The sequence below is a fragment of the Anguilla rostrata genome, chromosome 14 (assembly GCF_018555375.3).
Source record: "Anguilla rostrata isolate EN2019 chromosome 14, ASM1855537v3, whole genome shotgun sequence".
In the NCBI taxonomy this organism is placed as follows: Eukaryota; Metazoa; Chordata; class Actinopteri; order Anguilliformes; family Anguillidae; genus Anguilla; species Anguilla rostrata.
In genome coordinates this window covers 13,742,965-13,766,657 of record NC_057946.1, presented here as the reverse complement: position 1 = coordinate 13,766,657, position 23,693 = coordinate 13,742,965, and the positions used below count along the sequence as shown (strand labels likewise).

Below are 23,693 nucleotides of genomic sequence, written 5' to 3'. Positions count from 1 at the left end.
GTGCTGGAAGTGGTCAAAATCTCCTGTTTTTCTCCAAGATGTTTTAGGAAGGCTTTGATGGATAATTATTTTACCATTGGCAGGCTTTCTCATCTGATGAAAGGCCTCTGCATGTTCCTGTGCAGTCACATTCTGTCATCTCTGCCCACTGCTGCATAATGGGATATCCTCCGCGTGTTGGTACTTTTTACCCAGGAGGCTTAGCCAGTGCTGGGGCTCCCCTTGCATCTCACCTGCTTGTTGATTCCCTGCCATTTAATCGGTCTTTTCCATTTGGTAAAGCCTTGTGATGGGAGAGTTTTCATCATCAGGTCTGTGGTGAACTCCTACTTTAAGATCTTTGCAGGATTTGTAAGTATGAAGGTGTGGTCGGTGTTGAATGAGCTCAATGGCACACTGTACCAGGTTAATCATGCCAGAACCACACTGCCGTATTACAACACTAATTTAACCTCTGCATTGACCGCATTAACACACTGACTGTACTGTACACTGTATTGACCGTACCAGCGCACTGACGGTACGAACACACTGACCAACCCACCACAATGACCATACTAACATACTGACCATACTTCTATAATGACCGCACATACGCAATGGCCATTTATATCACTTATGCTGCATTGACTGCATCAAAGCACTGCTTTCATCCTTACTTTCAAAATGAGCTGGTTTTCCAGCTACAATCTTTGGAGAATGCTGTGTGAAGTCAAATGCCCACGACCTGTTCAAAGCTGCTCTCCCCCTGAGAATGGCACTGTTTCAGACGGGGACTTCATTATTATGGGAGGGTGTTTTGGAAAAAAGAATATGAAGAATTATTTATAAAAAGAATATTTTTTCATTTTTGCCTTAGAAATTCCCATGTAATATTTGACAGAAACATTCTGACAAGAAAATTACTAGGATACAGTACTGTGTACAGTTCTCATTTTGTCATATTAAGATGTCAGAAATGATTGTATGATTGCTGCAGTGTTCTGGCCTCTATGGGGCCCTGCGTATCCTATTTCATATATGCTGGTGGAATATATACCAGTAAGGAATGCTATGTAAATCTGAAAGGAAGGGCTTTGTTCCGACTGACCATGGACCGTGCGGCCGCTCACATTCCCAGAGACCGCGCGGAACGCTCTACCTGTTCCTGCACGCGACTGGGCGCGCTTTGGGACCGTGCAGAGCACCAGAGGTCTGGGATGGAGCCAGGAACGCCCACAGCGAATCGCAAAGGGTGCGTCAGCCCGGGTGTAGGGTTTCAAAACAGAGTGTGCTTTCCCTGTTCCAGGACAAAAGTCTAGCAGACAGACAGCCCTCAGGGCTGGCCTATCAGAGCTGGCTCCACCTCCAGAGGGGGCCATGGGCCCGGGCTGGAGACCCGTCTGGAGCAACTGTAATACCTCAACCACTGGAGCCCTGAGCTTCCACAGGAGGGGGTGAAAACTGAAGCGGTACAGGCAGTGCTTCCCACAGGAATTTGGGAAACTGTGGTGGGGGGAACCTGAACCGTCTAGGGGGCTCTGGGAAAGATTTTTGTAACTTTTAACCCTGCGTTCACACAGCAAGGGATGGTCTCATGTTGCAGTGGTTTTTTTTAAAAGATAAATGATGACATTATCACAGTGTACCAATGACATATATTTTCCATATTGCCTATACGTTTGGTGTGAAGGTGACTGATTTTGGTAAAAGAACCAAAATATTCGCCATATAGTCTGCTGCCTATCCTTAAATTTTTAAGCTGCTCCACCATTGCATGAGTGAAGCTGGGCAGAACAATTATTCATGAAATGGTGTTATATCAGTTAGGAAAATAGGAAGCCAAACACTTGAATTGGCTGATGGGTGATGCCTGTGAAAAGACCGTGAGCAACTTTTCTTGGGCAAATTTTGTTGCTCAGTTGCCCAGTTGCTTGGGTCGCTGGCCATTGCTCAGCTTCATAGATAATGAATGGAATTCTGGTGACTGGTCGACCGATATTTCAAATTGGTATTTCGAACTGGGGAGAACCAGCAAAATTGTGACAGTTTTACTGAATTACTGTGATCAAAAGCTGTAAAATTTCACTACGAAGAGACAACTCAAACAGTGTTGTCTCCTTAAAATGTGTTCTGGACTGATGGCTTGGGGAAGTTGAGAAGCAGGACGGTGTTCTAAAGAGGCTACAGTCCGTGCCAAAGGCCCGCTCTCCTTTCACGCACGTGTACAGCAAGGGGAGGGGCCGGGGGGCGGACTGGCTGTGGGTGAGAGGTGCTTTGCTGAAGCAACTGTGTAAAAAGCATGTAGCAATCTTTTATGTTTATCATAAGTCAAAATATATTTTGACTTCATTCTGAAACTATGGTGGGACAAATTAAACTGTGGTTGGCTGCCACAGTTTAGTTAATTAATGGGAAACACTGGGTACTGGCACGCACTCTAGGGCTGTAATCATAAATATAACAAAAAGTTATGCAACATTTAAACTTACATATGAATGAGGAAAATTCCATGTTCGAGGTCCTGAGTTTATGACATCGTTAGGCATGGTCCCGTTGTGTGAGTGTTTTCCTCAGTGCCTGAGATTTAAGAGATTTGAGATTATGATTAAAACATGTATGTGTCATGTTCTGGTGTTCCTGTCTGTGTTTCCCTTGTTGGGCCGCCAGATGGCGGCACTTCTGTTTTGTGTCCTGCTCCCCCCCTGTTAATTGTATGATTGTTCCCACCTGTGTCTTGTTATCCCCTCCTTCTGGTTTGATTGTTTTTTGAGTTCACCTGTGTCTTGTTACCCCTTGTCTATTTAAGTTCTCTGTTCCCTTGACTCGGGTGCTGGTTCCTTGTGTTTGTTACCTGACGTACATGTACCTGCCTGCTTGTGTTTGTTTCCAATCTCTGTTTGCAAACCCATTGTATCTGCCTGCGTTTTTTACCTGTTTGTGGTTCGTTCTGATTGTTTGTTCGTAATCCATGTGTTCGTGCCTATCCCCTGGTGTTCTGGTGTTTTTGGATTTTTTCATTTTCTTGTTCCTGTGTTTGTTTCCGATGTTTCAGACCCTTTGTACCTGCCTGTGTTTTTTACCTGTTTGTGTTTTGTTTCTGACTTGTATTTGTTTGACCTACCTGTTTGTTTGAATTACCCTTGTGCTCTGCCTGCCTGCGTTCTGCCCTGACCGTGTTCTGCCCTGCCTGTATTTGTGAGTCCCTCTTGTTTCTGCTTTGTTTAGTTATTTTTTTGAGTTTGTGGTTTTGCCCATTGTGGCCTTGTTTGTTCCCTGTTTGTTTACCCGTTAGTAAAGTCTTTGTTAATTTTCCCCTTTTTGAGTTTCGTGTTTTTTTTCCCACTCTGCGCCTGGGTCCCAGCACCCGAACCGTCACAGTATGATCGTTAAAGATAGTTCCGTAAGTGCCCATGCCGCAGTTGTTGAAAGTCTGGCCGCTGTCCATCAGGCCATTGTCACTTTGTGTGATGCAAATGAAAACTGTGATGGATGTGCGTTACGTCAGTGATGCAGAGAGAGGAGTCGGGATTGACACGGGCCAGCTCAGACCTTGCATTGGCTGCACACTGCAGTTTGCTGCAGGATACAGCATTTCCTCACGCTGGACTGCTATTAAAAGGCATTAGAACAGCAGAGAAGCATGAAGATTTTATCCTGAATGTGGACGGAGGTGAGTCTTTCGGAAGTGTTCCGTCTTATCTGAGCCGAGTGGAGCTGTTTGCAAGCCTTCACCGATGGCTTTTCCTGTTTTGCATTGACAGAAAATCAGTTCACATGGCTGGCTAGCAAGTTTTCATTTCATTGGTAATGAACATAATGACAGAACATAATGTCACTTTCAATGCTCATGCTCTTTCACGCCATTGTAATTTATGCTCTTAAATAATCAATTTTAGCTCATAAAAAATTTACCATGGCAAGCGCTTTTATTTTTCAAAAATGGAAGTTCCAAATGTTACTAATTACTGAATTCCTCATGGTTCTCTGAGTGAATTGTGTACTGTTAGAGAATGTTCTTTGTGTCCTTCTCTTAAACAAGGAAGAACAACCAACTGTCACAAATTAATGGGGCGCATTGCTCATGGGACATGGACTCAGGTTCTGCTATGTGAACTGAAGGACGCATAGCTGTCTTCATTATCTAAATGATGTAAATACCGCCAGTTGTTTGTGCAGTCTCAGTGGAGCGCTGTAGGGAAAGGACCAGGCTTTGCCTTTGAAATAAAGGAGAACGAAGCGTATCTGAACGCTGCTCTTAAGACCAGACAAAAAGACAAGGACTCAGAGTAGGAACACTGATCTGGGATCAGTTTTGCCTCTTGGCTCATAATGTTTCATTTTAGACATTTAGGTGATGCTCTTATCCAACTTACACAGCTTGCATTATTTTACATTCAGTTCATTAACATAGCTGGATGTTTACTGATGCAATTCAGGGTATGTATCTCGCTCAAAAATGCAATGCAGCCTGCAACCTCAGAGTTACAGTTAAAGTGTGAAGTTTCCCAACTATTATACTGCACTGCTGCTCTCCATCAGGCTTACGCTGTGGACAAGGGAATCCTTATAGTGAGCTATGCCTCCTACTGTGAGATGCTTTATGGTTCCTGGCCTCATTAAAATATGTAAATATAAGGTATGTTTTTCAAACCTTGAATGTGGTGTTCTGCATATCTTTCGGTTTGTAATTGGGTGCTGTTTGTATATGCAGCCGCACCCATTTAATTGTCCGTACGTGAGACTGCTTACTTTCCCCAAGAACATCAAATTCATCGCTCAGAACATGTTGTTCCAAGCAATTCACAAAGCCCTGTAAAAATTGGAATTTCTTTGCAGTTCAAACTTTATAGTCTGCTCAGAATAGAATGAAGCACATTCTCAGTTGAAAACAGGAAATGAAGTAGGCCTTTGCTGCTTTAGTCAAGAGTTGATTTCACACAGGAACATCTGGCACTGTTTTATGGTTTCATGGTCTCTAAAGGGAGCCACTGGTACTCATAAAACTCTGTTCGGTGATAGTGAGATGTGGTGCTGTTTTAGCCTGTCACTGGTCTGGCCATCGGATAGGTCTCCTAGTTAAGTGAGAACGGTAGCCATCTTAAAGTAGTGGGTCAAATATTGTCGGTGTCATGCAAAAACATTGCCCATTTGTCTATTGTTTTGCATTTTTTTAAAACACAGATTGAACGTTCTTTTCGAGCTTTCTATGTACTGTATGTCTTATAACTCACCAAGTCATTGGTGAGTTATCTGAACAGGTTTGTTCAGAACCCCATAATTGTCTACGGTGGCGATTGAAAAATACTCTCACGGTATACCATCGGCCCTCAACCTGCTTTTAACCAACTTCCCTTTTTGTTTTTATAGGAAGATCCAGTTATCATCGAACGGTGTAATAACCATATTTAATTTACCATTTAAGCTCTGTGTATAAACCAAAATCAGAGCCTGCAAACTTTTGGACTGGTAAATGGACTGCGTTTATATAGCGCTTTTATCCAAAGCGCTTTACAATTGATGACTTTTGTCATAGGGCATTGTTTGTAAAACCTTTCAACATGTAGCAGTTTAGGCATAAAGCCAAATTAGAGGTTGCTAGAAATGACAAAATAAGAATACTGAAAGGACCGATGGTTGCATTGTGATTTTCAATCCGTTTTTGGCCCTGTGCTACAGAATAACAGGGCCCAGAGGAAAAATCATTTGCTCAGGATAGCATTTTCTTTAACTCTGAAGAAAGTATTAAGATCTCAAGTGTACATCTTTTTGAGATCATTTCAATCTGAATTGTTGCTCCTAAAACCCCCTTCGGAGAAAAAATGAGATAATGAGAGGATGAATTTGAGACTTCAGTAAGACGAATGGATATTGAATTGAGATGCGGTTGTTTCTCATGAGGTCACTCTGAGAAAACTGAGCTCTTTCTCTGATCTCATGGTCCCATGTTCAGGAGACGTAAATTTGATCAGAGTAAGACATAAATGAGATTATATGTGGTTGTTTCTCCTGAGTTGAATTTGAGAAGTAGGAGAAAAAGCCTTTGGTCTCACCTTAGTATTAAAAATAGCTAATTTGTGTCTAGGAGAAATGAAAGAATCAACTATGAGATCTCTTCTTGGATTTTGCTTTCCTATGGGGGGGGGCTTGCATGCAAATCAATGGATAAGCTACTTCACCGCTGAGCCCAATAAATAGGTGCGCAGGGAAATGCAGTGTTGCAGCTAAGGAAGAAGGATATGATTGGCTGAATAAACAAGCCTGGTGCAGTGTCCTCAAGCTCGCTCGTATCTCTGCCTTTTGCAGAGGACCTGGCTCATTCAAACGCGACATCACCGAGAGACTTCCTCCACTTCCCTTTCCCCATAGTGTTCTGAAGTGAAGAGAAGTGGTTGCTCAGTAGCTCTGTTAATGAGGAAGTGGAAGTTCATTATGCCACATTATGCCAATGCAAGTTATCTTGCTTGAACATGGCAAATCCGTCGACATCCGTTTGTCTTTTTTAATCTGTGCGTCGCCATGGAAATGCAGATTTTAGATAAGAAGATGACTGGTGATGTTTTGCTGCTTTATGGGGCTAGATCTGAATTCATTATTTCATATTACGAGTGTAAAGAAGTACACATTTGAAACTAGTTTGCTACTGAACTAGCCCATTTTCCTCAGTGATAATAAACAAACCTTTAAAAACTCAACTGAAAGAATATTTAGAATTGATTTAGATTTTAGATTTAGATTTAGCTTTTTAAATTCATATAACCTACAAAAAGGGAGACCAGTTAACCATACCACCAACCAGTTAAAATTTTAATAGTATATTTACTCAGTCTGTCTGAAATTTCTAACAACACTTGAACAATAGCAATAATATCTAAATGAAAAAAAAAAAATCATGGAGACTCATTTTAAATGTGTTTCCATTGTAGTTATTTGTGGTGGGATTGATTACATCCACATTTTACATTTAGCACATTCTTATCCAGAGCGGCCAAGAAAATATTGCACACAGTACAGCCAGATAAGCCCAGTATAGATACAGCAATTGACGTTTCAGTCAAAACAAGGCATCGTGTTATATTGCTCATTGTATAAACTAACACTGTAATAAACATATTCTCTTGCATGAATCCTATTCTGAGGGGGAAAAGACAAGTCATTGGTAAAAATGCTTCAACGTGGTTAAGTAAAACCATGTGTTGAAATTTTAGCTGAAGCTTATAAAATGTTAACATTTAGGCCTAGTATATTGGCATGGCTTGCAATCGGCAGATTGCCAATGGATCTGCCAGCTTTTGCATGTACACTCCGTATGCATTTCTGACATCATTTGGTAACTGACTCTGGTTCAGAGCGTCTGTCAAATGATGTAAATGTTGTGTAAATGTGTTTAAGCGCAGAAATCGCATTCAGCTTTGGCCCATGCGTTTTGTTAGCGCTGCTGAGTGGAGCAGCACGGCTGCTCGTGATGTCATTTGACAATGTGACAGGTGCTCTGTTCGGTCCTGGCCTCAGTTCAGTCCGCGCTCCTCTTGTCCGTCGCAAACGCGTTCCGAAGAACGGCAGCTTTGGAGATGAGCTGCAGGACAGCCTGACTGAAGGGAAGCGCACGATAAAGCCGTTCGTAAATATCCCCCCTGCGTCTGAGAGACTGAGTCCTCACTTTCATGGGTGAACAAAACAATGTTGCCGCTGGAAATGGCTTTTCCGTCTGTTCAGGGAGATACGAGGGTCTTTTGCATAGACAAATGTGCTTCAGTGACGGATGAATTCTGCTCTGAAAATATTCCGCAGGATTTTTGCATGCTGTATTTTCATATTTCTCGAGTGGCCTACACATTGTGGGATTCATCACATGGTCTGTGCTGTTGCACAGCGGACAAAAAAATGAAGACTTTCTCAAGAACATTACTTAAAAAGCTAAGAATGACAACCGCCTTCATATATATATAGAGAGGTCAGGCAAATACAAGCTTCTTTTTACTGAAGAAGTTCATTTTTCTTTTCTTAAATAGGAAAACAGGCATGGGTTTCTATTCTAGATTCAGTACCAGCCATGGCATGACACTTCCCCACAGACTATTGCCACAGATTGTGTCCTGTGGCGTGAAATCAAATCGCAAGATCGGAGTGAAATCACTCCCCCTGTTGGCGGGAAGTGAGAGTATTCAAATTGCCTCGAGGAATCAAGATGCTGTAATCGGTGTGACTCTGGGGGTCATTTTGGCATTTGCATAGCTTACATTTTTACATACAATCCTTTTTTACTGGATTTTTTTCCTGTTGCGATTCACGTTAAATAGCTTGCCCAAAAGAACAATGGCAGCACTCCACCTGAAAGCTGAGCCTGCATTAAGAAGCACAGTTTCCATATCATCATAACACACTGCTGCAGTTCACAAACCACACGGTCCTCGTGGATGTGTTGTGTAGTGCCTCTGTTCCAGTGGTTTTTCGAGCCGATTGTCCTGGTTGCTTATGTTGATATGATGTGGCAGAGTACTCTGGATCACAGCCTCAGCTGCCCACCCCAGCCTCTCTTACAGTTTCCAAGCTGGTGTAGATACTCCATCACCACTGGCCAATAATCGGGAGGGGGAAAGTGCTGCCTCAGCTGTGTTTTTGCAGAAAGCAGCCTGGTCTTCTGAAGCCCTGTCTTTTCTGGTTAGCGAGGCATTGAGGCGTGCACATTAATTTCTGCCGCGAGCGAGGGCCTGGCTTCCTGCTTGCATAGGTGGCACACTTCCTGTGTAGCTCATAAAGCGCTAGACCGCGAGCTGCTCGCTCTGAGAGGATGCCAGTGTGTGGATGTTTCTGTGAGCCTGGCCTCTCTTCATGCCTTGGGTTTGGAGGACTCCTGCCATACCATACCTGCTGCTCGGAGACAGGTGAGTGATGGCTTGCAGCAGGAAGTGGGGGGGAAGGTGGGAAGTTATCAAGAGTAAATGTTAATATAAACTCAACCACTCTCTCTTTGCCTCTCTGTCTCCCTCTTTCCTTCTCTGGCTCTTTCTTTCCCTCTCTATCTGTCTCTCTCTTTCCTTTTCTCTCTATCCCTCCCTATCTCCTCTTGCTGTCTCTCTGTCTTTGAGGCTTCCTGCAGCCTTTACCCATCCTGCTGTGCTCTGCTGGCGCATTTGAACATTATTTGCACCTGCTGGTCCACAGGTGTATCATTTGCTCATTGGTCAGTTCTCACAATGCCCTGGCAAAGAATCTGGCATCGTGCGGAGTCCAGCCAGGTGGCCTGGGGTCTGATCCGGGGAATGTGTCAACAAGAATAAATGGGGTTGGACCTCATGCCCTTCTCGTCCTTCCGCTTAGCCCGAGAGTAGAACCCTTTGCTTGGTGAGGGGCCTGGTTCTCCCTAAAAAGATGTGATGTAGTTGGAAACAGATGCAGCCTGACCATTGAACCAAACAGCAGGAAGCTTCTACCTTGAACAATGACTCATCTTAATAAAACCTGCTGACATTTGCATTATTCTTCAGGTTTTCTTTAGAAACTGTCTTTTTTGTGGAGTTTAAGCTTGTACTTAGGTCTCTCATTCATGCATTTTCTGCACTGGTGCAGATGTTGTGTTGAAAGCCCTGTCATTTGAGGTGACAGTAAAGAGGAGATGCACGTTCAGCAAGGTTGCCACAAATGTGTGGCAGGACTCTGGCCTAGCATTTTTTCCAAAGAGTTTTAGGAGCACACATACTGTATGCATTTCAATTGGCAGATGTACTCCTAAATAATTTTCTCAGCGAGCACGTTTTCAGGAGCACATTCTAAACTGGGAGCACTGTTGAGGCCTGTGTGGGGGGTAAAATCGGAGGTCACACACTCTCTCTTCCCTCGGTCACCTCTGTCCGGACTCCCTGTGTGTTTCCTGCCATGTCCAGACGAATCCGGGCCTGTGACACAGCACGTATATTTCTCCTCGGGGGGGGGGGAGGCATATTCAATCAAAATGCTTGTGAGGTGACACTGCTCTTTTATCTTCGAGAATTATACCTCACCTCAGAAAGCACCACTTGAATGATGTAGCATAACTTCGAGAAGAAATATTGAGTTGACAAAGCTTCTCTTGTGCTTGAGAAGCACACGATGGCTCACCGGTTTACAGCAAGGTAGCACTCTACTGGCACCCCTTGGCCTTGCGCTATAGACAGGGACAGCCATTTGGGTGTATAGAGTGGTGCTAATCGGTGTAATCCCTGTATCAGCGAACAAGTGTTTTTTTCTGTTTTTATCTCTGGGCTTTTTGAGCTTGGCTCAACATATCACTAGGTGTCGCGTTAATAAGGTTTGAATTTAAAATGTTTTGAGCTGTGACCTCAAACAAAATGGTGAAAATAATCTTTGTACACAGTGGTGAGGCCCTTTCGTGAATGCATTGGAAGAGAGCCAGGGAGTGCATGACGAATAAATGGATTGGTGGCTCTGTCTGAATGCAGCAGGTGGGGTTACTCTCAGCTGGCAGCAAGAAGCTTCCTATTGGCTTAAGTGACTGAGTGGGCAGTGCCTGCTGGAATGAAGGGCTGTGTGTAAAGGAAGTGGTTGACCTCTTTGGCGCCCTCTCTGGCTCCTGCGACCCTGCGCTTGGCTTGGACATGCTGGCACTCGTTACAGGTACTTCCTCTTCGGTTGATTGATGGATTGCACACTGTGACCAGGCTTGGACCTGAGGCCCTTTTGGCGTAGATGTCAGGGAGAGTTCTGCAGCACCGCTGTTAGCGTCTCGGTGCCGTGACCTCTGACCTCTCGCTCCCGAAAAATAGCATTGCATGTGACACTGCACGTGTGGACATGGTATTGCTTACGGGCCAAGAGAACTGGGTCAGACAGAAATGTCCAGACCGTGCTCCGCCTCTTCCTCCTGCCTTTGTCTTCAGCGCTGGTGTGGTGCTCATGAAAGACTCCAGAGGAACACCCTGTGTGCAGCACAGACTGTGCTTCCCATGGCCTTATCGCTGTTTGTCTTTCTCTTATCTGGGGCAGACAGTGGGGGAAATTGCTGACACAGCCAGCAATTTCAGTAGGAATAAAAATATATATGGCAACTTCATTTGTCAATAGGGAATAAATATCCATTAGGGTAGCTGTGTAGCTGGAATGACGATGGAAATCTCCGCTGAACTTCCTACATCACCCGTCCCTCCACGTCCTCTCCTCAAGGAGCCCGTGGGGGTGTTATATCACCGAGTTACCTAACGGCGCGCTGGCGCTGATCCTGAGGAGGGAGATTAGGCCGTCACGACTCCTCCCTGACGCAGGATCAGCTCCTGCTCCGCGCCAAGCCCTCCTCCTCCTCACAGTGAGCCGCGGGGAGAGCTGCTCCTTCCTGGCATGTCCGCAGGGCGTCCCTCCGCTCCTCCGCCTCTCCCTCGCCCCTCGCAGAGCCGGCCGAAATTACCCTCGAGGGGCATTATCGCTGGAGGCCTTGCCCCCCGCACCCCCCCGAGACCCCCGAGCGATTGGGGCCTGTCCCCCTCTGACCGCTGGGAGTGGGGGGAGCTGAGAGGTGTCGGTTTTTTGGGGGAAAAGGGGGCTGGAACGTGTCCCCAGTGGGCAGATTTTCCTCCCCCTGGGCGACCTCTCTCCGTGTTCTCGCCATGAGCGGGAGTCTGGCGGATGAAACGCTCCTGGCCGTGCGGGGGTTACTGGCGGCGGCCTCCAGGCTGGAGGAGTCCTCGTCCTTCGCCTCCGCCTGTGGATCCTTCCTCACGGTGAGCTCGCTGCCGCTGTTTACACAGCAGGCTTCCTGAGGCTCCCCCTGGGGAAAAGGAAGCCTATCTATACTCTAAGCTTGGAGGAAGTACCTCCTTTATATATGGGAAACTACTCACTATTGTACAGAGCGTTTGAAGATACAGTTGTGTTATTTTTCCTGTTGGGTGATGGTATTACTATAGCACACACACACACAGAACTGTAGTCATTCTGCTGTACAGAGATAACATCAGTATCCCAACATACACCCAAATGTATTCATGTGTACTTCACTGTATGCAGCCACCTGTAAATTTTTCTGTACATTAATATCTTTGTTATTGCACAAACATATTGCTTTGCACAGCTATTCCACAGGAAAGGTTTTTTCCAAAAGCTACTGTGGTACTACCTTCTACTATTTATTGTTACATTCTAGTACAGGTGTGGATTAGAAAGGATATTTGAGTGGATGGAACAGAGATCTGCAGGCTTGCTTGTTGAATCTGTTCTCTGTAGGGACTGTGGATGGATTCACTGAAGCGCTAAAAGGAAATTATATTTCTAGTCAGCCATCCCCAATATTTATGACTTGTGCTGTGGAGAAACAAGATTGATAATCCTTGAAATCTGGGAGTGCATTCGGTTTTAATGACTTAAAGATCTAAAAAAAAAAAAACCAACGGTCGTGAAAAGGATTTGCCAGAATCATTTGCATAAATGCGATAGTCCATAAAAACTAACACCTGCATTTGCATTTAACAAACACGGCTGTAAGTGATGAAGCAGAGTCAAAACCAGCACACCCTGATCTTTGTGTCACTGCAGGAGACTCTGGCGTGTACCAGGGTTAACCTTCCAGAGTCAAAGTGAAAGTGTTTTTACGGATGAGAGCAGAACTTATTCGCTATCCTGTTCTTGAGGTTTTTTACTCCAGTGAAAGTGCCATCATTGCACTTTTAGGAAACAATCAAAACAGCAAGAGGATTGCTCTGGTTCTTTCACCTAGGATGCTTATGAAAGAAAACCAATCCCACCCTAAAAAAAGAGGAACTAGGACTTTTTCTTCTGACTTGTACAGTATTTTGTGATATGGCTACGACTTTTAGCATATATTTAGCATTGAGTCAATTTAGTGCAATGCATGCAAATTATGTATTTATTTTTACCATGCTTGCAGTTGGGGAGGGGAGGAGGGTGGGGGGGATGTCTGGGTCAAATTTATGAGTTTGGAACACAGCTGCCTTCAAAAGCACAACACTGACACATGAAATGTACGATATGTAATTAGTTGAATGATTAGAGTTCAGCAGTTGAGCAAGATGGATAACGATCAATACCTCACAGTTTGACGGGCCATTAATTCTTCAGCGATTGGTTCTGACATCAGTTGCGTGAGCCACACGCCTTGTTGCCGGGACTCTGGTGCACTGTGGCGTGTGTGCAGAGCAGCGAGGATGCTGGGAAGGTGTTTCAGCTGGAGATACAGATTGGTCATTCTCAGTGAACGGAACTTGGTGGCTGTTCAGGACGACATCTCTCCCCTGCTGAGTAATCTTGTTCTCGAGATAAATTCAGTGGGTTGCAATTACAGTTCCATCTGCCGATAGTGTAGCTTTGAGATATCAAGCGTCAGCATCAAGGCTCATATGATAGCGTTTTTTTGTGTTTCATCTTTGCAAGTTTAATAAGCTCAAAAAAGTTGTTTCAGGTGTTTAACCTGGTACATGGGCTGACTGGACACCCAGACTTTTCTTCTTTTTGGAACTGGAAATATCCGTCTGGGAGGGATTTCTAAAAATGTCTTGTTATGTTTTGCTAATTCCATGGACTGCATATAAAAAAACTAATTTCTTAGTATTATGCTCATAATACCCACCCTCTCCTGTCATAAAAAAAAAAAATCCCTAGCATAGGAAAATAATCTTCATATCTTAATGGCTCTATGCCTTATATTTCCAAAAAAAGGCATTTGTAATGCTGTAATTCTAAGCTGTCCAAGTACAAGTCATTTAAAAGTCATTAAGTATAAAAATGAGAATGTGAATAGGCGGTAGTACAGTCTGTACCTTGCTACAGTATGTATGCCCCTCTTGCACGCATCACTGCAGTTGTCACAGTTCACCATTTTGAGCACCTTTATTAGCAGAGCAGTGAAATCCTTGTAGTGGGATAGTGATATCTCACTGCTCGGCTGGGGAGTCGAAGGTAGCTGAGCGCGCTCTGTGTGTGTGAATGAAAGCCTTGTGATTCGCCTCTAAGCAGCGCCTTCCGACCATTACTCCCCCGGAATCAATGAAACGCCACTCGCCGCAAAACTAATTTCATCCTGAACTGCGCAGATGAATCGGGGCCAGTGGCTGCACCCGATTGCCCTGTGAAGCGATCCTCTGGCCAGCTGTGGGAATCGGAGTTGGGAGCCAGCTCCATCTCAATTCCGTTAGCTCGGTAAGTTCCTGTTCGCTCGCTGAAAGAAATATCCTCGCAGGAAATTATTTAATATTTTTCAGTTTTGCGAATTGAATTTCAGTCCATTTGCCAAATGCTGGCTTTTGAGCAGCAGTGCCATTTCTGCACCTCTCTCCTCCCTCCTTCCTCTTTCTCCTTCTCTGAACACTGTATGTCCTCTGGGCTGGACTCCAGGGCAGGAAGTGCACTCAGGAGCCTGGTGTAAGTCGATTGCTCCCTTCGTGCTCAGCTGGTGCTGCGGGACACCAGGCCATCTGCCCCTGTGCTTGTGTGTGCCCGTCTCCTCTCTGCACTTTATCCTTTGACAGGATTTAGCTGGACTTGGCGTCACCCCTCTCTGTCTTCCGCCATATTCCCCCTCTTCAGTCTGCTTTGAGAAATCCGAGCTGGCCAATTACTTTCCAGGCAGTTCCTGCTGGACCTCGTTCTAACGCAGGTCGCTATATTCACACAAACTGTAGTATAGGTTCTGGTGTTTTCTGACCAAAGAGCGAATACCAAAACAAGCCACACATTCATAGTTCTGTATGCACTGTATATAAAGGGTCTGAGGCCAGTTCCATTTTATGAATTTCAGATGACATTCGATTCATGGATTTAAAAATGGAACCGTAATGTGCCTTGCTTCTACACACTGGATTTCTCATCCATTTATTGTAGGCTGGTCTTCATGCCCTGGCCTCGATGACTACAGTGTTACCAATGCACTGTCATCTGTGTCCAGATGTCTGTATGCTCCTCAGTTAAAATGGAGATTTTCCCCTTCTTTTGTCGAGGTTTTACCTGAGATGGCGTGGGCAGCATATTTTTCTCCTGGCGGGGAGCACAGTCAGCAAGTTTCTTTTCTTTTTTTTGTGTACAGTCAAATTCCCTCCAGGTGGTATTCAAGAGGGGGGGTCTGGTATGCGATCTGTTTGAAAATAGGATGAGCCCATTGGCCAAAAGCCAAACCGGCATAATTGGGGAAACAAATCTGCCTTGCGGGACCCTGGTCCTTGACAGAGAGAAGTGAACTAGACGTGTAAATCAAGCGACAGTGTTTTGCTGCAGAATTTCTGCTGGTACACCCCTCCCTGGGGAAGTCCCAAAGCTAACCCAGTCTCTTTTAGCAGCATATGATCTTGGTAAAATGTCTGAGTCTTTCTGAGTTTCACTTGAACTCACATTTTCATTCTCACTTTCATTGACTGTGTCTACGCTTAATGCATTTGGCTTGTAAAATGAGCAGTTCAAAAGAATAGAAATTAGGACGATGAGAGCGGAGAGAAAAGTATGTGGTCTGGAAGATGATCGCTCAATAAAAATGGCTGTCATTAAGCCAAGGCACTTCAGAGGTACGCAGAAGCAATCCATGCAATTGCTTGACGTTATTGTGTGCACTTACTAGAACCATGGTGTAACTTTATTGTGATGCACCCGTTCCAGACGGTGCTTGTTTTTGTGCATTGCTGTGTGGGTACCATGTCACCTGATCATCTGGACACCTGAAAACAGATTGAAGCTGGTCATCAACTCCAGCTCCTTCTCCGCTTGGAAACACGGAAACAGCCAGCAGTTATTAAACTAAGACTGCGTACTCATTCTTTAGGAGCATGCCAGATACAAAAGAACAGTGCAATTGTGTAAAAATCATGTTTTTTTTTACTGAACACAGCTTGTTTTGTGTGAGGCTATATGTTTTACCTCCAAGCCACTCATGTCAAAATGTGGGAATGTGCTTCAGATTAAGAGTTTTCTTAATGATGGCCTGTATTCCTGCCAGCAGAACATTCTGTTCTCTGCAGTTCTGGAATCCCACTGCCAACTTTTTCTGTGCTGTGACTCCCCCTACTCTATTCTTTCTGATTGACAGCCTGGCTCCTCCTTCTCCCTCACACTGCTCTGAATGATGGCAGCCCCCAGGACACCTTTAGTAGTTGTGCACGTACCCAGCCCCCCCCTCTCTCCTCAGTCCAGGTCTGGCTTGTTTTATCTAAAACACGGTAATAGAATTGCAGACTCAATGACGATGCCTTGCTGTTAAATTTTTGACTCTGTGATTCCCCTACTGTACAGATGGCTCGGTGGCGCAGTCTCTGTGGATGTGTAAAATAGCAAGACCAGCATTAGCAGGGACTGTTAGCCAGGCAGCAAAATTTGTGCTCAGTGCTCAGATTTGCGGTAAAATACTGGTGATTTCAGTCTGTCTAATATCTGCTGTTTATTAGCCCTGTGTGTGTGTGTGTGTGTGTGTGTGTGTGAGTGTGCGTGCCTGTGTGCACCATGGTTACAATGTAAAATGTCGATCACAGTGTTCTTGCCCTTCCAGAACATTCTGGTTTCAAAATTCCGAAGCCCTGGCCAATGAGGAGTCAGGACATCTGAATTATCTCTGGACAGAATTTGGGCTCCATTGTCTCAGGAGTGTTTATTTTGGGAAAGGCACGGCTGGGGTGGCATCCGACTGGAGGACCCTGTGACGCTACGTTCCCCACTGCAGTGGAGTTGCTCTTCCTTCACAAACAGCGGCAAAGCATTTCCAAACAATGGCTGTTTAAAAGCCATTTTTACTGTTCACTGTGGTCTTTACATAACCTGACTGACCCCTGCTCAGTTTAGCCTGTTTTTTTTTTTTTGTCTAACCTTCATGTGAAGAGTGCTGTGAGAAATAAAACCGAATTGAACTGGATTAAAGTCCAGTGATTTTCTCGCCCTGTGCATATAAGTTCCAGTCATGTGTGTTGGAATGAACCTCAGTGCCTGGAGCAGAATAAGATCAGATCTCTTCTCTGCCTCAGAAACTGTGGTCTGAAATGGAGCCTTTGTCTATTCAAGCACAAAGACAGAGAAGAGGCAGTCCGCGGTGGTCTGCTGAACGCTTTGATTTGGGTATCGGCATCTCTGCTGGGCAGGCTCTGATTGGATTTACCCCTCCCATGATGCAAATGTGAACACTGCCCACAGGTTCTTGTGACCACCGTCTCTGCAGGTTGGATAGTTTGGGTGAGATTCTATGAAAACTATAGAATCCCACCCATATATATTTCACTGTATTGTAAATATGTTGATTTAGGTGGAAAATGTAATAATGGCAGTGCAGGACATTTTTATAATAGTTTTGATGGACTTCTCACCCCCAAGTCAGTGCAAGCTTGAGCCTGGCTCAACCAGTTCAGTCAACTGGGTACATTTGTTATCTTACATCTTTTTCCCTTTTTACCAAATTATTCCTCAATGACAAATTTCTGACTGTCACATATTGCAGAAAAGGCACAAATGGAGAAACTATTGTGTTTAGGGGGAGGAGTTTCCATGGAGACCACAGACAGCTCCCTCTGCTGCCATCTCGGGCTAGGAGCGGAGGTCTGAATCTCAGGCATTTTGTTTCTGTGACCTCTGGCCTTTGAAAAGCAAAAGGAACCGCCAGGTCAGCGCATTGTTTCAGTGTGGTCTCGGTGTCTGCCGTGCGGTCCTGACGACCGTAGCCGTGTGTGTGTGTGTGTGCAGTGCCAAGAAAAAGTCTTTTCCCCCTTCCTCATTTCCTCCATTATTGTGTATTTGTCACACTGAATGTTTTCAGATCTTTTGACAAAATGTAATATTAGAAAAGGAGAACTTAAGTAAACACAAAACATTTTTTAAATGATTATTTGATTTATTTTAACGACAATTTATCAAACACCCACCCACTATGCCCTTCCTGCTTTGATTTGAAAGGTGGTGGGGACGGAGCAATGATGACACTTTAATACCGTAGGTTATTTTAGACACACAATCACCAGATGTGCCGTGCCATATGAGTAATTGGACACTTTAATGCTCCCAATTTTTTTTTGCATGTCTAACACGACGCATATTTTGATATATCTCAGCACACAGCGCCTGCAGCTGTGTATTCTAATGTAGTTCTGGTTCTGGCATGCAGTAGTCCATGCTTAAAGTGCTGCAGTGAAAGTGATTGTGTGTGAGGCTGCGGGCGGTTATGGATTCTAACGGACTGCTCCTGTGATTAATGGAGCTGAGCAATCCGCGAGATGAGAGCCCGGGACTCCTCCAGCTCTCCTCTGTTCTTTCTCATGAGAGACTGAGACTCCTCCAGCTCTCCTCTGTTCTTTCTCATGAGAGACTGAGACCCCTCCAGCTCTCCTTTGTTACTGAGACTCCTCCAGCTCTCCTCTGTTCTTTCTCATGAGAGACTGAGACCCCTCCAGCTCTCCTTTGTTACTGAGACTCCTCCAGCTCTCCTCTGTTCTTTCTCATGAGAGACTGAGACTCCTCCAGCTCTCCTCTGTTCTTTCTCATGAGAGGCTGAGACTCCTCCAGCTCTCCTCTGTTCTTTCTCATGAGAGACTGAGACTCCTCCAGCTCTCCTCTGTTCTTTCTCATGAGAGACTGAGACTCCTCCAGCTCTCCTCTGTTCTTTCTCATGAGAGACAGAGACTCCTCCAGCTCTCCTCTGTTCTTTCTCATGAGAGACTGAGACTCCTCCAGCTCTCTGTTCTTTCTCATGAGACCGAGACTCCTCCAGCTCTTCTCTGTTCTTTCTCATGAGAGACTGAGACTCCTCCAGCTCTACTCTGTTCTTTCTCATGAGAGACAGAGACTCCTCCAGCTCTCCTCTGTTCTTTCTCATGAGAGACTGAGACCCCTCCAGCTCTCCTCTGTTCTTTCTCATGAGAGACTGAGACTCCTCCAGCTCTCCTCTGTTCTTTCTCATGAGAGACTGAGACTCCTCCAGCTCTCCTCTGTTCTTTCTCATGAGAGACTGAGACTCCTCCAGCTCTCCTCTGTTCTTTCTCATGAGAGACTGAGACTCCTCCAGCTCTCCTCTGTTCTTTCTCATGAGAGACTGAGACTCCTCCAGCTCTCCTCTGTTCTTTCTCATGAGAGACTGAGACTCCTCCAGCTCTCCTCTGTTCTTTCTCATGAGAGACCGAGACTCCTCCAGCTCTCCTCTGTTCTTTCTCATGAGAGACTGAGACTCCTCCAGCTCTCCTCTGTTCTTTCTCATGGGAGACTGAGACTCCTCCAGCTCTCCTCTGTTCTTTCTCATGAGAGACTGAGACTCCTCCAGCTCTCCTCTGTTACTGAGACTCCTCCAGCTCTCCTCTGTTACTGAGACTCCTCCAGCTCTCCTCTGTTCTTTCTCATGAGAGACCGAGACTCCTCCAGCTCTCCTCTGTTCTTTCTCATGAGAGACTGAGACTCCTTCAGCTCTCCTCTGTTCTTGCTCCTCTGTGAAAGACAGAGACTTTAAATATTGAACTTTAAATTAACTTTCAATCTGTTAAGATCGGTTTTAAACTTAGATATGAAACTGAGACACAGCTGGCATATTTTGCTCATTCATGCTATACAGTAATTAATTTTTTTCTGTCATTTTAAAATTAATATTGTGATGGGTAATATCAAGGTGGCTGAGGGCATAAATTCAAGTCTGTAATGCTAATGAGCTGTACTGGGCTTTTAGCTTGCTGTAAGTGCTGTGGGTGGGTTGAATTGGTCACCTGTATTCGGCACTCCAGTTGGGGGAACACTTCATGTAGCAGCTTGGGGAGGGGGAAGAAAGATGTGGGCGCACCATTGCGACTGCGCGCAGACTGACATACAGCTGGATAGGTTGATAGGCCGGGGTTTGGAGGGGCTGACATGTTACACACTCGCAAGTCCTAGTTTGTTTCAGTGGCCTTACCCTGCAGTGGTCGATATTGGAAGAGGCTCTCCAAAAAACAAATGAGGATAATCCACCCTCTTGGCTATAAGACCAGTGCTGTGAGTCTCACTGGTCTGGTTGTGTCGGGTGTGGGCATGATGTGGAGAGGCTGAGAGGCTCCCACAGACCGCTGATCTCAGTGAAGGCATCGCAGAGCCCACTCACGGCCCTGTCTGATCAGCTGATGGAGGGGAGAGGGGAGGGTAGGTGGCCTTCATCCAATCAGAAAGAGGGCCCGCGAGGCTTAACCTCCCCCGACGTACGCGTCTTGGCCTGTAATTTCGGGACTGGTGATTGAGCGGTGCGTGTTGTCGAGGAAACCGCGCAGCGTTTCACAGGCAGGCAGGCAGGCGGTGCAAAGTCATATGAGAGAGCCGATGTGGGTGGGAGTTTGCGATTGGCCTGTTGAAGGTGAACTCACAGACACTTTAACGCAGAGCGCCGTGCGGTGTCCTCACATCCACTTACTGTGGAGCGTAGCGTAGCATTGCCCGAGTTGGCCTCTACGCCTCGTCTGTGTGATGTTGGACCGTTTCGGGGATGGGGGGGGGGGCAGTCTGCAGAGGAGAGCTCATTGCCTGAGGCAGAGCCACACCTTCACACTCAGACAGCACATCTGGGTGGATCCGCCCTTTTTGCACTGCCTCTGAATGGGTCTGGGGACTGGAGTGGGGGAACAGGAAGTGATATTGTGGACGGTTTTAAATGAGGGGTGAAGCAAGACTCACATTGAGCCATGTTCCTCTCTTAGTCAATCTAAGCCATTCTGAGCTGCACTCTTTCTGACTCTGAGCCCATAAACTACGAAAGCCTAAATGAGACAGACAACTTTTTCTGATCAGTGATGCAGTGTGTGTGTGTGTGTGTGTGTGTAGTTGTAGTTGTAGGTGTGTGTGTGTGTGTGTGTGTGTAGTTGTAGGTGTAGGTGTAGGTGTGTGTGTGTGTGTGTGTGTAGGTGTAGGTGTGTATGTAGGTGGCGCGTGTAGGTGTGTGCAAGTGTGCGTGGGGTGTGTGTGTGTAGTTGTAGGTGTGTGTAGGTGTAGGTGCAGGTGTGTGTGTGTGTAGGTGTAGGTGTGTATGTAGGTGGCGCGTGTAGGTGTGTGCGCGTGTGCGTGGGGTGTGTGTGTGTGGCTTACGCCTGTTGTGTGTGTTGGCCGTGTTAGGGTATGGGGTGAGGTGTCGTCTGCGAGTGAGTATGTAGGAGGTTCACGCTGCAGGTGGTGGTTTGTGTGTGGGTTGGGTGGTGGTGAAGGGTGATATGTGGACAGGTTTTATGGGTGTGGCAAGTAGTTGAGTGCTGTATCATTAAGTCTGAGTGATCTTTGATTGAGGTGTAAGGTGTGTATGTAGGTGGCGGTGTAGGTGTGTGTGCAGTTTTAGTCGTAGGGTGTGTGTGTGTGTAGTTGTAGGTGTGTGTGGTGTAGGTGTGTGTGTGTGTGTGTGTGTAGGTGTAGGTGTGTATGTAGGTGGCGCGTGTAGGTGTGTGCGCGTGTGCGTGGGGTGTGTGTGTGTAGTTGTAGATGTGTGTAGGTGTAGGTGCAGGTATGTGTGTGTGTGTGTGTGTAGGTGTAGGTGTGTATGTAGGTGGCGCATGTAGGTGTGTGCGCGTGTGCGTGGGGTGTGCGTGCGTGTGTGCGAGGTGTTCTTACGTGTGCGTTTGTGTGTGCTTGTGCGTGTTTCAGCACTGCCAGGCTTCTCGCCCAATAGTACAGTCAGCAGCATCAGCAGCGGCAGCTGCAGTCTTCCACAGCTCGCTTTGTGGATATCAGCTGTTCCTCCACCCTCAGCAGGACCCAGTCTGTCTGTACGTGTCTGCATATCTCTGTGCGCATCTCTCTGCATCACTCTCTACAACCGCTGCTTCCGGGGACCAGCCTGACGCCGTCCTCTCTGCTAACACATTCCCATTGAGCCATCGAGTGAGCAATTACTGTCGCAGGCAAATTGTTGATGATACTTGGTCCTCAAGTGTAGACTGGCTGATTGGGTGAGTTCTGTGTTTCTGCAATGGTTCCATTTTGTGTAGCATCTTCATTCATTGTGCTTGGCGAAAGAGTTCCAGATCATCAGCGGTTCATAGCAATAGGTTCCTCTACATTAAAAAAGGAAAAAAAAAACTTTTTTGTACATTAAGTCGTACTTTAATATTAACACACATTTTGCAGGTCTGTGGTGAAAAAGTAGAGAGGCAGAATTTTTCTTGTGAAATGATGCTGGCTCAGCTGACGTCTGAAGTGTCCAGAAAAATGTGTAAAAATCTGAAGTGATTGACAGGCAAGCAGTCATGCATGAGCGCTGACGTTGAGCACCTATAGTGACATAATAAGAAAGACCAGTGCAATGCATGGGCTTCATTCAGATAGCTCTTTAACCATGAAATACTGAAAGACAACTTAAACCTGTCATGTTTACTTATGCAGGCATTGGATTGTGTGTGTGTGTATGTATGCTTGTGTGCATATGTGTGTGTACGTGCATGTATGTTTATATTTGTGTGTTAGTATGTGTTTGTGTGTAGGAATAAGTGCAGTTGTGAGCTACAGATGGACGGCTGGCTGTTGAGATATTGATAAATGTTTCTATCTTGAGATGAGGAAGCTGGCTGATTTACTTAGTCTGACAGACATCATTTTTACAGCATGTAAAGAGGTGGAAAGAGACTGAGGTACAGACTAAGGCAGAGAGTATAGCTGTGCTGCAATTTCCTAAGTCCACAGCTCAACTGCCAGGAAGCACAGTGGCCACCTACCACACACCAGAATCTGAATGTCATAATTTCTCTTCCATAAGACATTGCATGTCTGTTATGAAAATGTGGAATTGGAAACTGTAGCCTGTTCTGTGAGACAGAAAGCAGTCAGTAGGAGTTGTTGTGATTTTTGAAGGGTTTATGTTCGCCTGGTGGTCATTTTGAGGTGTTTCCTCAGACTGTAGTGTTTCTACTTCAACAAATAACTAGGCTACTTCTTTTTCCAGTGTTATTGCAGTTTAGTTAAATTAAACTTGTGAAGATTGTCCGTTCTTTTTAGCTGAGTGATTGGGGAAGTAGATTTTTCTTTTTTGGAAAGACGCTGGTCAGTGATCTTGTCAGAAAAGCTCTCTCTCTTTAGAGAGAGAGAGATTAACACAGACAGCAGTGTTTGTTTCCTGAGTGTTTGTTTTATCTCAAGTGCTTATTTTGCTAGTACGCTTGTATCAGGTGGTGACGAATCCAAAGAACAAATGAAATGATAATTTTTTCCTTTCAAATGCAGGTTCTCATTTACTGGTGGGTTTATTTTTTAAGAATATATGCGCTGTTCAATCCTCAACTGTCCCCACACCACATTACTTTAAACATCTTTTGTTTTCCCTCCAGAATAAGTTATTGGTCAGTGACTGGCTCTCTTAATAAGTATGGATTCTGGCCTGGCCTCTTTATGGCCACCCGTCAAATAGCCATCAACAGCTATTGGGTGGAGTGGGAGGAACTAGGGATTCACCAAAGAAGTGCGATTATGCATGAGAAATCATTATGGCAACATATTTGCATAAGAGCTTGAGTGGTGGAGATGGGGCACACCATGAAAGAGCTTTAGAAACCTCCCCCTCCCCTCTGTTCCCCTGTTGGGGGCTGGAGAGGTGGACATGGGGGAGGAGGAGGAGTGAAAAACACTGACGTTAGCACGAGGGAGAGGTGCACTGTGGAATTTAAATCATCATCAAATGCTGTGTGTGGGATTTTTGGTGTTGTTGAAAAAAACATTGAGTTGAATTGTGTGGGATTGTTTATAGATGAATAAAAATGATTAAGTGTGCTAGTGTGTGGGATTTTTGTTGTATTTGCAGCAAAAAGCAGTTTAGCCAGGTCACGATCATT

The 23,693-nt window shown here is 45.4% G+C and overlaps 2 protein-coding genes and 1 long non-coding RNA gene across 15 annotated transcripts in view; all 3 read left to right on the top strand.

Moving 5' to 3' along the window:
* The window catches only part of acads (acyl-CoA dehydrogenase short chain), a 276,335-nt gene that overhangs the window by 43,287 nt on the left and 209,355 nt on the right, over window positions 1-23,693 (top strand). The gene's annotated exons all lie outside the window — the stretch shown is intronic.
* Window positions 1-23,693, top strand: part of mctp1b (multiple C2 domains, transmembrane 1b) — a 109,201-nt gene that overhangs the window by 3,450 nt on the left and 82,058 nt on the right. Inside the window, exon 1 of one of the 13 annotated variants that reach the window (XM_064309532.1) lies at window positions 3,626-3,652. The exons of 11 other annotated variants lie outside the window; for them this stretch is intronic. In XM_064309532.1, the coding sequence (XP_064165602.1) occupies window positions 3,641-3,652 (12 nt within the window). In that variant the 5' untranslated portion in view covers window positions 3,626-3,640. Of the gene's footprint in view, window positions 1-3,625; window positions 3,653-11,421; window positions 11,691-23,693 lie in introns of those variants that run through there. One more of the 13 variants, XM_064309531.1, reaches the window with a different exon arrangement.
* LOC135240175 (uncharacterized) lies at window positions 16,139-16,906 on the top strand. The gene is made up of 2 exons (XR_010325605.1): window positions 16,139-16,302; window positions 16,451-16,906. It is a non-coding gene; the product is annotated as an uncharacterized LOC135240175 (long non-coding RNA).